The sequence below is a fragment of the Motacilla alba genome, chromosome 5 (assembly GCF_015832195.1).
Source record: "Motacilla alba alba isolate MOTALB_02 chromosome 5, Motacilla_alba_V1.0_pri, whole genome shotgun sequence".
NCBI classification, from domain to species: domain Eukaryota; kingdom Metazoa; phylum Chordata; class Aves; order Passeriformes; family Motacillidae; genus Motacilla; species Motacilla alba.
In genome coordinates, this window is record NC_052020.1 from 46,426,145 (window position 1) to 46,441,599 (window position 15,455).

A 15,455-nucleotide genomic window follows, 5' to 3' on the forward strand; every position below is an offset into this window, starting at 1 on the left:
GTGTATAGGTTTGTACGCAGAGCTGAATTCACTGGAAACACAAAAGGCAAACTTTCCCCTTCACAGCTGCATTCCCATGGCCTTTCATGTCCACTGCTTTGCTACAAAGATGGAGAACTCCCAGCATCTGGCATACACCTTAGAGGTCAATCACTGACTCACAGGGAGGGACAAGACTAGGATGATTTTGAGTGGCAGGTTGGAGGAATCACTTGATTTGGCTTTGTGCTTCTCAGAGCGCAGAGGTACAGAAGAAATGTCTGTTGCAAGACTACTGCCAGCTCCAAAATTAAGTGTTCACCTCTTTGCCATAGGTATAATTTGCCTTTGGGGAGAAAAAATATTATTCTTAACTGTTTACAAGTGTTTCATTGCTTCTCATTCATATCCTGTGAAGGAATAATGTGCTACTTTTCTCCTTGCTAGGGATTGGACTGGTCTGTTTAATGTACATTTATGAGGGATTATAAAAAGAGCTGTAGGACTTTTCATCCCAGTGAAAGCTGTACAGCCAGAAAAAGCGTGCATGCACACGCACACATGCTCCTTTGAAAGCTTAAAACTGTTTCTTGAGGACCTGAGAACCAATGCAGAGCTATTTGTGGATCCTTAAGTCGGCTTAAAACTAGCTGGGAGCTGGAAGACCCAGACTATGGAGTGAACCACAGGAGTGACCAGAGATTCCAGGAGATCCTGCAGCTCCAGTATTAGGTGGGGCTCAGCTAAGTGGTGAGCCAGGAGTAAAAGGCTGACCATTGTCAGTCTCAGCAGGCTCTGCTGATTTCCTTCTACCCCAACAAAGGCTTCACATGATCCTGCAGATCCCCAGCAGAACAGACCTGCAGCCAGCCCCTGCCATAGCATAGAGAGGGAACCTGCAGCTTCACTTCTCATGCATCTTGTGTAAGACCTTCAATCTTTGTCCTAATAACCTCTTTCTTCAAGGTGGGGAGTGTGGGGGCAGCAAAGAGAAGAAGTCTGTCTTGAATCTTGTTAAGTGAAAGTGGAAAGGGGGAGGAAAGAAGTGTCCTTGTTCTGCTGGGTAGAGCTGTATGTGTGCAAGTATAACACTACCTTCCCACAGACATGCCTGGTTTTGACCCTGTATCTAACTCTGTTCACTGACAGTTCCTTAACAGGATGATGTAGCCCAGTCAGCCTTGACAGGGCTGTCTTCTTCTGTGGAGAGCAAGGATTCCCACTGGAGGATTTACCACTTGAATTTGCCCTGCTTCAGGCTGGTTGGTTCTCTGGATTCTTTAAAATAGTTGCATTTTGAAGACATAAATATTACTGCCCTCTGGTTCATTCCTCACTGCCTGAGCAGATGAACTCTTTTGCCAATCACCTTTTTGCCTCAGTGCAACAAAAAAATCTCTTGCAGTCCCTCTGGTTTCTAGGAGTCAGACAACAGGCTTCCTCACAGTCTCTTATGCTTCCTTTCATCTTTAGCCAAACATTAAGCAAATTCTCAACCCACTCATACTATTTCCTACTCCACAGGTGGCCTAAGAGGTGTCTTATAGAATCAGTAATTTGGAGTCCCTTGAGCAGTAACAATGAGAAACTTCTGACCAGATATTTGTTTCTGTCTCTGAGCTGGTGGGTGCAGCTGCTTTAAGGAAAGAAAGGGGTACTTTGATGATGCAATTTATTTCATCCCAAAGAGAATATCTCAAACAAGTCAGAAGGAGAGGTCAGAAGGAACATGAGATGAATTGCATCTGGGCATCTGTAAGGGTAGAGCTGTGGAAAAAAAATCACAGTTAGGTGAGATTCCTCTTCTTTTCCCAGAGTTGGCTTTCCTGCTGCCTGGCAATGCCATGCTGGTCAGCCAGGAGTCAGGCAAAGAGAGCAGGGACTGCTGGTAGCAGGAGGTCTCCTACAGCTCCAGTGACAGAGACCACACACTGATGTTCATCTTAAGCCCATCTAGGACTTCTGGATAGTGTTGGTAATGAAATGTTTACTTTCTGGGATGTGATTTCTGTTCCCTTCTCACAGCTATGTAGTAGTGTTTGAATAACCAACCACATGCTTCCTTAGGACTTTTACTTGCACCTGTACTACTGTATTGCTTACTTATTATATGTTTTTGTGTTCTCCCTTCTCTGTGCAGAAGTGATTGCTGAGACAGCTTTGTACAAATGTGTCCTGAAGCCTTTAAAGGAAGCTATTAATTCTTCCTTAAAAGAAATACACAACAAAGATGGATCTTTACAGCAGCTGAAAGAGAACCAACTTGTGATACAAAACACAACTACCACTGATCTGGGTGTCACGACCAGTGTGCCTGAAACTGCTGTGCTGGAAAAGATCCTTCACAAGTTCACAACCATGCATAAGACCTACTCTCCAGAAAAGAAAATTGCCATCTTGCTGAAGACCTGCAAACTCATCTATGACTCCATGGCTCAGGGAAATCCAGGTACAGGACCCCTGCTGCAATGGTATCCACCAGGGGCCTTTCTCCTTGTATCAAAAGAACAGCGTTTATGATACAGCTGGCAATATTCACATTGGAGGTAGCAGTGATGGTTGGTGTGTTTGGTATCAAATGTCCACAGGTTGTGTACAGAATGGAATGGTTAGCAATGTTCTCTGCACTAATAACTGGTATGTTACCTGGTTAACTTTAAGCTCCGTAACTCCAAAAACTAGTTTCCCATAAGTGTATGTTTTATGGAAAATATCCTTTTTGCACAGGTCTTCTCACAGCTCTCCAAATATCCTCAGGGCTCTGTCCCAGCTTGCTGCAGAGTAATGGTAAATTCTAGGAATGGGTCTCAGGTAAAAGGCTCTTGATTTGGCCTATACAGAGTTTTGCCTAAACTGAGGAGGAGATGCAGAGTGCTAGTAGTTTGTTGCTAATTCCTGATGCTCCAATAAATTCTAAAAGCCACTTCTTCTATACGAGGCAGTACGTGCTCTCAGTATAAACACAACATGGGCCTCAGGCCAACCACTAATGCAGAAATTAAACCCTTGGCCTGCAGACAGGATGCATCTTTGCAGATAGACAAGCAAGTCCCTTCCTCCACCAATTTGCCTTGCCAGTTTAAGAGCTTTTTTTTGTATACTGTGAGCTGAGGACCAGCCATGCTGGAATCTGGAGAGAAACCAGTATTAACTTGCAGTAACCTGTGGTTGTTCAAGAACTCACAGTCACCAAAGGTGCTTTTAGCTGTTCTGCTTTATTTTGTACTGGCTACAGCCTTGGAGCATTCATGTAGGGATTGTTATGTCCCTGCTGAGCCTCACCTCAAGGTGATCTCTGGGATAGTAAGCAGCAAGGTTCAGCGACCAGTCTAGACACATTAATAGCAGAGCAGGAAACCACCCCAGGGCTGAGCCTTAGCTACAGGGTGGAAAGGACCTCTCACTATCTTCAGGTGGTATAAGATTTGGACATATGTAGGGGAATTTGCTGTAACTTTGTTAAAACTGACATGACTTCAGTTGTGTGAAGTTTGAGAATAGATTTGGTTTAGATCAAGGACTTGCAAGCCTCATTAAAACCCACATGGTCTCCTTCTGATGCTGGTGGTATGTTACATACACATCACACCTTAGTTAGCTCAGGGCTGGAATTTCTCTGTTGAAGGAAATACTGTTGTGTCACTTTCTGTAACAGAAATGAGGAGTCTGGGAAATAATTACAAGACCCCTACATGTTTAAAATATTGGCATTCATGAAATTAGATGGTTTCACTGTGGTTTGCTACGCTAACCAAGGCAATACATTTTGGCCAGTTCAGCTGTTTTCTCATCCTGAGTACTACTCAGCAGGATGTAGGTTGGAAGCTGATTTCACCCCTGTGCATCCAGTTTCCTCTCCCTTATATTGAGTTCCCTCTCCATTATACATTGATCAGTGATGCATATCAGGGCTTGGCCAGAAGAAAACTGGCCTGGAATTATGGAAATGTACCCTAATGAATTCAGACCTGAAAAAGAAGCTAAGAGGAGAAGAATGCTGTATCTAACTCCTGGAAAACAGCAGACTTGGAGAGTAATTGAGTGAAATGCACTGTAGACTTAGAAGCAAAACGTGTGAAACCTGTTCCACAGAATGAACTGAACCCAGATCACTTTCATTTTCCAGTGGCAAAGACTGGAACCTGAAATATTTCAGCAACCTGAAATATTTTTATGACAGGAAATTCCAGCTGGCGGCATGCAGAAGAGCATGCTGTGGGGTCTTCAGAGCAGATTTCAGCAGGTGGAAATTCTCCTTCTACTCTCTGCCCACCTCAAGAGCAACAGCACAGGGCCCCTTTTGCTTTTAGCCAGCCATGAGGCAGCACAGTGTTCTTCACACAGGAAGAGCAGAGGCCATGCTCAGCTTCCTGTGCAATAGCTTCTTCTTCTTTTTGCTCCTTTTCCTAACTGCTCAATTAGAGCAATTTTCCAAGATCAGAGCAGGTGAAACACAAAACAAATCATTCCCTCTGCTACAGAACCAAAATCAGTCTACCTCTGTCAGAAACGTTACCTGTTCAATAACATGGAAACTCCTTGTGTTTGACTTAATTTGCAATTTGTCAGCTCAGACCAGGTTTTATTCACTTTAGGCTGGCCATAGGATGAGCTGACCTAAGAATATGGTTTCATTTCTCAAAGCAAAATGCCAACATCACCTAATCAAGCACCTTATCTTTTCAGAATATATGAAAATACAAGTTTTTTAACATTTTGAGACCTATGTACAGGACTCCAGGTTTGGCCAGGATGTCCCAAGAGGTACCAAGTTTCCTTTAAAACTAAGGACAGGCATACTCAGGAACATCTGTACCTGTGGTGGTGCCCATCTTTGCCCTGCTGAAAAGAATCACGAAACTTTAAAGTCTGCCTTGACTGACTCCATGTATATCAAGACATTTTAAGAAAGGAGGTGATCTTTGGTTTGATTACAGTTCATATTACATGACAAAATCTGCCTGATAAATTGGCTGTGGTTGAAATCCCTGGTACCTAAGACTAAGAACTGAATGGGTCAGACCCTAAACTGGTTTAAACTAGCATTTCTTCCTCAAGCTGAAGTCAATCAGCTTGTGAAAGTGATTCATCACAAGGAATCAGGAAGGAAACTTCAAAGTCTTAGTCATACACCTTTCTCTCAAGAGACCACTGAGTACAGCTCCATGATAGAGTTGAAGCAGGACCAATCTCTGGCTACATCTTGCTGTAGGTGGCTACAGAGGGGTATCATGCCCAGCTTCCCATCACACACATTGTGCAGTCAGTCTGTGGCGTCCAGATGATCCATCTGGCTGCATAGAGGTTTCTGCTTTAGAGCAAGATGACTCAAGGCAAACTCCAGTGACAATAGTGATTAATTCATTACTTGCTATCAAAGAAATTAAGGGGCCCTGGTTCAGATACTCATATATACTATGTAAGTAGTAATATTAGTAAGTGAATCCTCACCAAAGGCACAATTATTAGCAATTAGCTAATAATTGACTCCTATTGAGGTGTCTCCCTGAGCTTTTCCAACTTCTATGCAAACTTAAATAACTGAAACATATGCCCCCAAAAATATAACTGACAACCTGAAAATATGTCACCTGCCTGCTAAAAATATTAGAAATGGTTAGTAAGAATAAAATGCATTTTAAAAAATAGAGTTTGGAAACCCACGCTCCACAAAATGGCTGGCATTTCTTTTTAGCACTAGAAAAAGTAAGAAGCAGAAATCATAGAGATCTTACATTTGGAAGGCATGCTGCAATATGCACAGGGACAGAAGGGCACATAGCCAGTTTATGTAGAAACACAGTAATGTTGTATAGAAAAACATGGTTATTATGTGTCTTTCAGAAATACCTTTACTCAGGCAAAAGATTAAAGGTATATTGTGTGATATGGGTAGAATGAGAATCTCTGCTTTTCATCAGAAACACAAGTGACACCTGTAGAGTGAGAAACAATGCAAATCTGCAATACATATGGTGTATACTGGCAGCAGTGTGCCTGGGTCATGCAGTCTTGTGCTGCCTGGGAACTGTCACTGTGGAAGACAACTGATGGAGAAACAAAGCAGCAATTGGCATTGGTTTATGGAGACAGTCTGTGAGACAAACAGGCCAAATTTGGTCAATCCATGAGTGAGGAAGATCAGGGATGGAAAAGCTCTAAGTTTAGGCTGGAAGTTTGGAAGAAGGGCAGACTGATTTCAAAGGAGATCGAAGAAGAATGGAGGTACAATTTTCTTACTGCAACATTTCTAACTTGTGAACTACCTAAGATTATGAAGCTTCATTTTTGGACTATTTTTGAACTGCACAGGCAGCTGGACTATATAGTTCAAAAGTATTGTTTGTACTAGTTATGGAATTGGTGAGGTGACCAAAACATCTGATTTAATAATTTCTATTGCATAGTTTTACATGGATAATGTGCATAATCTGCTTTTGGAAAAAAGAAGATAGATAGGACATATATTCCATTGGAATATTTATCCTCCTTAGCTTTTAGAATGAAGTTTGTCACCCCTGCAGATATTAGCCAGATATTAGCTGCCCTAATGTACTCCTATAAGGCTCTGCAGTTGGCAAAAGCAAAGCTGCATCTTTAGTGGGATAGCTGAGCTTGTAGAAAGGAATCTGGACTCCAATCAGCAGCCAGTGAAGAGCCCATGCTGGAAGCTCCTAAAGCTGTCAGAGCAATCCCATTGCACTGCTTATTATCATAGCTCACTTCTGAGAAGGAAAATAAAGCTATAGATAACAGGTTTACTTTGATATCTTTTGGAAGAGGATATTAGTATTTAAGTTACTTTTAACAAAGACTGATGGACTAGAGATTTGGGGGTTTCTGCCATCTAGCAAAATTTCTACATTTGAATCAAAGAGCCGGTTCAAATTTTTCATGGGAACCGAATTCCTCTGATCTCTAAACCATACATTTTTGAAGTGAATTCATGCTGTCTGCATCTATTAACTCACTTAATTCACTATATCACAAATTAAACCTTGGTGAAAGTAGTATAGGATGGACAAGAGACAGCAAATGCTAGCGTGTGAAAGGAAAGTCACAATCTTTTCTTATGATCTTGAAGTCAGTTAGCCTTCCTGCACCTCAGGTTTCCCAGCTTCAAACTGAGGCTAAAATTCATATTTTGTGGAGATCTGCTTCTAGACATCAAGCTAGTGTTTGTAAAATATTAGAGCAAGGTGCAGGGCATCACCCTTATCTACTGGTTTTCAGAATATACACAGAGAGAAAAGAAATGCATGAATGTGTTAAAATAGGCTTTAATTTCTTTATGGAGGCTTGGGCAGAATTCCAGTTGCTTTAAATCATGTATTTAATTAATACTCATCTATTCAAGTGCTGCATCCCAGCCAGGAGCTGACGTTGTATTTGCTTTGCTATGAACATAATAGGATGAGTTTGTGGCAGTAGAGAAGGCTTATTTTAAGCTTCTTAGAGATATTTATGAAATAAATGTTTCCTGACCCTGCAGGGAAGAAGGGGAAATAAAGCAAGCAAGTCGTATCTGGAGTAGGACACCACCACCTTGAACAGGCAAGCTCAGTCTCACTGTCACTGAGAGCAGTGGCAGGGTCAGAGCAAGATTTAACTCTGTCAGCTGCAAAAATTCCCCTCTGTGAGAGACCACAGATGAAGCAAACCATACAGGTCTAGGATTTTGGCTCAGGCCCAGCTTGAAAGTAGAGCTGAGGAGGCAGCAGCCTGCAGAGAATACCTCTGCTGCAGCTCCCAGATGGACACTGGTTGGTGGCACAGGAACCATGGGGGTTATACAATGCTGAAACAACCTCTCAGGTATCTTGGTTCATAGGCATTGTTTCATCTATCTTTGTAGACTCCTGTTTCTGGGCATATTTGAGTTGCTGACAGCACCTATTTTCCCCATGGATGGACTGAGATACGGAGCACCTCAGGGCCATGCTTGGACTGATGGCTGTACATGTCAAAGCTAGTCCCTGTACCTGGAAGGGCCAGGAGAACAGGGGAGACTCAGACTCCTGCCTTCTCAGACACTTCTCCAGGGCTCCATGAGCAGTCAGTGGAGAGATGCTACTGAGATGCCTACAAGGTGCAATATATTGTCCCTGGCCTGTCCTTGGCCACACTGGAGGTTTGTGGCAACACAAAAAACCACAAAGTGGAGTCAGAGCTAGATCATTGGTGATTATTTTTGCTTTTTCCTTGTTGACACATTCTGCTCCTGCTGACTTCAGCTTTTGCTACGGGCATGGGTATTTAAAATTGGATGACATATAGCCACAGGTGGATTAACGTGATGTCTAGTAATTTACACAGGTTGTGAGCATACAGCACATGGAACATGTGTTCTTTCCATTATTTCAGTCAGACCTGAGTCATCCCTGCTCAGCATTTACTATTAATCTGTAGATCAGATTTTCATATTTAAGGCATATAAATAGCTGGGAGTCCAGTAGTATTTCTATGAAGTCTTAAAGTTGAGAAGAGTTTATAGCAAGGTCTGGAGGGCAGAGCAGCTAAATCAGCTTATAGAAATGAGATAAACAGCATGAAAAAGAATTGTATGCATGATTGTATGTACAACCACTTCTCGGAAAACAAAAAAGAAACAGAGAGATTCTGCAGGTATTGTTGAGAATTTTCCTCTAACTTTCACTTCTGTAGACACCAGAAGTTGATGAATGGGGACATGGAGTTGTTTAGTTCCAAGTTGCTGTTTCCATTCTGCATTAGTTGGTCAGTCTGTTCTCTGTTCCTGATCTGCTTTGGTGACAAGTAAAAAGCCAGCAACCGAGCAACCAACCAACTAACCAAGCAAGCAACAAACAAACAACCTAGGGTTTGTTTGTTTTGTTTTTTTTTTCCCAGTGAATAGGAATTGATATTGTGAAGCAGCAACTTTATTTGATGCCTTTCTCAGATATGACATGAATTAGTCATGAAAGAGTAGTAGTAGGGAAATTCTGCTATTGGTGTTGCACTGGAAATTCCTTGGCCTTAAGGAAACTAGAATCATTCTATCCATGCCACTGATCTGTAACTATTAGATCACGAAGAAGTAGTTTTTAATGAAGGGAAAAATGAGCCTAACAAATCTTTGGTATTTTATATTCCTTTATGCTAGTCCGAATTAGAACTAACTCTGTTGGCCTCTGGTGTACTTGGAGCAAAAGGAGAATAGGGCTTTTTGTCATGAAGATTTTCTGTTACATTTTCATGTCTCAGTTCTGTCTTTTTCTTTTTTTTTCTTTTTTTCCCCCCTGGAAAATATTAAACAGCTGTAATACTAAGCTGCTTGCATTAAGGTAATGTATATGACAGTAATGAATTAGACCCTTCACAGAGCTAAAGCTTTCACAGAGACATAAGCCAAGGGAATAACAGACAAAAAAATGTCCACACAGATGTTGATGGAACAATGAAGTCCATTTATAGTTTCGTTGAAGACCTAAGGCTGTGTTTTTTAACTAAAGGCAGCCATAACAAAGCAATCAGAATTGAAAGCGTTAATCCAGCTTTCATTAAATAAATAGTCTGTTGTGGCGTGTGTGGGCTCTGTTAGAAACAGACTGAATTACTGCCCTGATGATCTCTCATTCTCTAACTCTTTGTTTTAAATGGATCAACTCTCTGTTCACTAGATGTATTACTGGGTTTATTTCAAAGCCACACTTTAAAAAAAAAAAAAATCAAGGGCTAAGCTCATGTTTATTTGAGGCTTCAGAAGAATATCTTTCTTTGCCAGTGGAGAATCTGCGTCAGCTATGAATGACAAAAAAAGAAATCTGACTCATGGCAAATATTTGAAATAAATCAGTGGGAACATTTCAGAAATAGGAATGTATGCCCTACCATGGAAGAGCATGTGTGCTACGGGCCAAAAATGGCTAGAGCATAATTTCACCAAAACTACACCAAGGGTAGCTTCTATTCCTTGAGCTGACACAAGCAGTTCTCAAGTGAGACACACATAGTCCATAAAACCAACATATCCAAGGGCACAGGTGAGAAAAAACTCCCCACAATCTGGGGAAAGACATTCAGAATGAGAGCAGAGTAGGTTAAGAGGAGTGGTCAACTCTGAAGGTTGGTCTGGTAAAAAACTTGCTGTTGTGGGTTTTCCATGATGACTTTATGACATGTTGGTTGAAAGTGAAAGTATCTTTCAAACGAAAAAAAAGTTATCCTTGTGTGCTTTGTGGTTTATGCAAGGAAGCTTCAGTTTGGATTCTAAGTAGTAATTATTTATAATTGCGACTTAGCATGCTTTTTTTTTCTTCTTAGAGATCCCAAAGAGCTCTTACAGACTGTCTATTAGATTACTTTGTTAACTTAGTTGATATGAATGTTTTAAGCACAAGAAATATTGAGCATCGGCTGTACACCAGTTTCAAAAACTAGGTTAAAGTCCAATTTAAAAATCTTTCTGTTTTCCTAGCTAGACAGCATAGCTAGAAAGATGATTCCTCTTGGATCCTCTTGGGCGACTGTTTTAATTAGGATCGTGTAGTGTAATGTTTTGCCTTCTGAAGGGATATAAACACGGAAGTCCCCAGTCCTAAAACCACTGTCTCAAATTCTATTTTCTGGTTTTTGGTATCACACATAGAGTAAGTCTAAGAGAATAAATACCCTAATGGATGTAGACAACTTCCCTACTAATATTGCCAACCTGAACTGCAGTGTTGATGTCAGTATCAAATCAGAGGGACAAGCTGGAAGCCTTTTCACTCTTCAAAAATTGCTAGTTGTTTGTCATTAATGAATTTATATTTCTCCAGTTAATTTTCAAGATCCTATTTTGGGCTCGAAGCAAGTTTACTTACTTTTTAAGTGACCTAAATTTCTGGTTTCAGCATTTTTGCTGGTGCTTTTCAGCTGCAGCTCTTCAAGTAACATAAGCTGAAGTCTGCAAAGGACTCACTGTGTGAGAATCTGAGACTGTTGTGTGGGAACATGATTTTTTGGAGTTATTGGGACCATGCTGTGTTTCTCTTTGCTCAGGGAAGCCCTATGGTGCAGATGACTTCCTCCCTGTGCTCATGTATGTGTTGGCCCGCAGCAATTTGACTGAAGTCCTCCTGAATGTGGAGTATATGATGGAGCTCATGGACCCTGCTCTGCAGCTAGGAGAAGGTAAGAGTACAGTGTTTGCTCATGGGATATTCACTTTGGAAATCATCATTTGTCTCACTTCAGTGTTTGTGAAAGTGGGGCAGCAGGGCTCTGGCTAGATTTTGTGGATAAGACTTTGGCCAATCTTTTCAAATCTGAATCTCAAAAATTATTGCCAAGCACTTTAACTCCTTTTGGCAGTGCAGTCCCTTAAGACACAAGCTAGAAAGGCAGGGACTCATCATAAATGATAACTGAGGTGCTGGATTAGCAACCTAAACAGAGACATCTTGTGTTACTTGGCCCAAAGGCTGAAAAGATGGAAGGTTTTTGCTAAAATTAAACAGCTGCTGCAAAAAAATGTGCAGATAGTTTCATTTATTCCAGTGAGAAAAGAGCACATTTCTTAAACAGCTTTGTGTGCCTGAGGGCTATATTCTCATGGTCACTCTACTCCTAAATTTGAGTGAACCTTCTGACCATGTTGTCTGACTGAGCATCATAGCGAGACAGAGAAAATAAAGTTAGGTTAGAGAGGAATATTGAGTTTGGAAGTGACTAAAGACCTCTGTTATCAAAAAGATAAATACCCCAGCAGGCGTCTAGTTTCTTAAATATAGTTTGGAAAGCACATGCTTCCCACGTGACAGCTACGCACTCTGAATTAGGAACACACATCATTTATCACCAAGTAGTCATTAAACCAATAAAATGGGGTTTATTTTAGACTTTACTTTGGTAAGTACTGGTTCTAGAAAGGAGTCCTGGATGAACAACGGCAGACTAATTTTATTTATATTAAGTGAGGATATAAGTCTGAAACTAAACATGTCATCCCAGCACAGTGCAGAGTGGGACAAAAGTAAGTACTAATAGGATAATTAGTAGCAATACAGTACATTAGGGAGGTGTTTCTGCACAGGCTAGTTTTTCTGCTGAAAAGAATTCTTAGCAGAAAAAAATGTTAGCTGAAGGACAGCATTTTGTGGACATAACCAAGCTGCTTTTGGTGACTACTCTGCACACAGGTTCTACATTCCAAAGGGACACACTACCAGGTTGGTTACTGAAGTCATCTGGGCTGGGGAGCTCAGGATATCAAAAGCAAAGCTGGCTGGAAGTTCTCTTAGCTCAAAGATGCAAAGACTTTGTGAAATGTGTGCTCCAGTCAAAAGGAAAAATTTTGTGAGACAGTTCCAAATCAAACTGACTGAATTATCACATCAGAAAGGACAGTAGGAGTTACTGCAAATATGAGGAATAGGGGTCAAAAAAGAACATCTCAGTGAAGATAGCTCTGAGATTGTAAAGTGTAGAACTGGCAAAAGTTAACTTGAGTTAGACCTTTCAAAGCTGAATAGCAAAAAGTGTTCAGGTACAGAAATTAAAGAGAAAGAAGTAAAGCAAAAGTGAAAAAACTGTGAAATTGAATAAATCAATATACAAAATCACTTCAATTTTGCCTCCAAATGAAAAATACACTTTGAATTCATTTAATAGCAATGGTGATGCTGAATGCTGGAGCAAAGGCAAGGACAGATTGTAGGGAACAACTGGATGGAAATGAAGAAATTGAAAGTGGGCAAAAATTTAATTCTTGAAAAAGTTGTGACAAAGTCCTGTTTTGGGGGACTCAGAGCTCTTCCTCCCAGGGTTCTGAGGGAAGGGATACACCCTGTTCCCAGTCCCATCACAGCTACCTCTGACTCAGCCAGAAGACAAGAAATACTGAATGACAGACAAAGAGGGTAGTAACCATATTTAAGAGGAGAAAAGTGGCACTTTTAGACTTCTTAGTCTATTCTCAGCACCTCTTTGTGGGAGACATTAAAGAAAAATTAGTGTTTTGGGCAAAAACCTTCAAAACTGTAGGACACTCCTTATCGATCCACCAGAGCACAGGAAGTCAAATGGCGGTGTCTTGGTCTCTCCTCTCCTACAGAAGACTTTCATGGTGCTCTAAAAACGCTGCTCTTGAGTCAGGCGCTGTCTCTGCCTCCCTGGAGCAGCCAGCCGCGGTGGCTGGGCCCAGCAGCGCCCGGGGAGCCAGCGGGCTGCGGAGGCACGGGCTGTGTGCGAGTGCCATCTACGGGCCCTGCTGCTGGCGTGAAACTCCGCCGAACAGCCCTCAGCTGCGTCTGCCGGGCACCGGGGCCGGAGCAGGGGATGGCCCCGCCGCTGCTGGCAGCTCCGCGGGCTGACTCTGCCCCAGGCCGAGCCCGAGCCTCTCGTTCCCAGCTGAGGGCGGAGCTGGGAACCAGCCCTTCAGCAGCCCTGCCTCGGCGCTGCCCTGCGAGCCGAGCAGCGCTCTGTCCTTGCCCGGGCTCACCTGCTGCTCTGTGGCTGCGGCCGGCTTTTCTCGGGGCCCAGCTGCCGCCCTGTGGCTGCAGTCGGTCATTTATTTCCTGCTGTGAGCAGCGCCACTGCAGCCACGGCGTTCTGAGGAAAAGGGGCTTTTGCCACTTTGTCCTGTTTCTCTGCGTTACCGAGATTTATCCCGCGGCCCCGAACAGTCCAGGAATTACAGGTGAACGCCTGGGATGCCTGGGTAGTCAATAGAGAATGGAGGGAACAGAGGATGACTTGTTCCTGCAGGTCTGAGACATCCCTCAACAGGAGCCCTGAAATCCAAACATGCGAGTAGTGTAGCTGGAGCTGGGGGGCTGGATCCAGGCTTTGTGCCTCTCCTGCAGTAATCTACTATTATTTCTATTTCCCTGCATTGTGGGGACTGCTCAGGAGCCCAAGTTACAGACCTGTTGCGTGGGCCCTATCAAACACAACAAAAAGATGGCTGTGGCCCAAAGAATAAACATCTGTGGCTATGGCTTGTTTGTGAAAGCAGTTTTCATAGCTCTTTCCTTTTGAGCCTGTGTTCTCTCCCTGGACATCTACAGCCGCAGCAGTCTGGGAAGCAACACTGATGTGGAGCAGGAGGGGCTGGAGGACGCTGGTCACAGGGTGTCCTTCGCTCGGTGAGCAGCAGTGACCCCTGCACTCCCTGCAGCAAGGCACCGGCAGCACAAGGCTCAGACAGCTGCCCCGTGGGGGCACCGAGGCAGGGTGGGACCGAACGGCCCATGAAGGTGTGATGTTCATACAAGACTTTCACCTTTTGCAGGCTCCTATTATTTAACCACCACCTATGGGGTCCTGGAGCATATCAAGAACTATGACAAAATCACTGTGACACGGCAGCTGAGCGTGGAGGTGCAGGACTCCATCCACCGCTGGGAGCGACGGAGGACGCTGAACAAGGCCCGGGCTTCCCGCTCGTCAGTGCAGGTAGCCAGCATTATATCCTAGGGGAAAAGCCTGCATGTTTTCTCCATACTTAGAAATCTTTAATATGGTAATTATTTTTAAATGAAATTAATTGAAATTAAGAAAGAAGAGTACACTATTAAGAAAGAAGAGTACATCTGTTTCCAGATCTTAAAAAACACACCGCATTTGAAATACATACTACCTATGAAATAAATTTTGAAATCTTGAAGTACCCTTATAATATTGTAGTTTTAAATATAACTGCAGAGTGATTTTTTTTTTTTGTTCATTCTCAAAGGAGGTGTGCTAGGAGCCTTTGCATGTGGGAGGTGTGCTGGGGGCTCAGAAGCCCCTCTTAATCGTCGTCCTTAATGCCTGGGGAAATCATGGGCTAAACTGAGATGTGAGCAGGCTATGCAGGGCTGCTTCTAGATGGCATAAAGCTGTAGGGGGGTCTGAGACATCCCAAGAACCAGTCAGTCAAGCATCTTCCAGAGCCTGTCTGGCAGCAGGAAAAACCCATCAAGGTCAGGTCAGTTTTGAAGCCCATGCTGTGCATGGCCTGGCAAAGATCTCCCCGTGCACCAGTGGGAGAAGGTCCTGGGACAGATGAGTGCTCTGTGCCTCCAGTCATGATGAGACTGGTCCAAGCAGGCAGGATACCCCGCCAGTCCCATGTGCTGTGATCAAATGATCACCCACAGGGAGGCAGCAAAGGCCGCGTCTCACGTTCTGTAGTGCTTTCACAGTGCAGAACTGAAAACTGTGCATGCCGAGGGGAAAGCCAGGGAAAAGTCTCCTGTGGGGGAGAGGAGTCCTTATGAAAGCATGGAATTGAACAGGCTTTCCATATTGCAGTCCAACCAGTCCCCGATGATCTCAGAAACCGTGAATGGTGTTTGGGATACAGCAAATATCCATCCAGCCCTGAGTGCTGCTCTGGCAGCTACAGTAGCTCACAGAAGTACCTGGCATGGAGCATAATAGCTGAGCAAGCAAATGACACATTTCCCCAGAAGATTCCCACCACCTCCAGCAGCTGAAGGGCCATTTTCCACCCCTGTGAATGAGGGGTAGTATCAGAGACATGAAAG

At 43.1% G+C, this 15,455-nt stretch overlaps 1 protein-coding gene across 1 annotated transcript in view; it reads left to right on the forward strand.

The window, feature by feature from the left end:
* Positions 1–15,455, forward strand: part of LOC119701960 (ras and Rab interactor 3-like) — a 158,215-nt gene that overhangs the window by 139,916 nt on the left and 2,844 nt on the right. Inside the window, exons 25-27 of the mRNA XM_038139281.1 lie at positions 2,120–2,428; positions 10,984–11,115; positions 14,216–14,379. Coding sequence (XP_037995209.1) covers positions 2,120–2,428; positions 10,984–11,115; positions 14,216–14,379 — 605 coding nt within the window. The remainder of the gene's footprint in view (positions 1–2,119; positions 2,429–10,983; positions 11,116–14,215; positions 14,380–15,455) is intronic.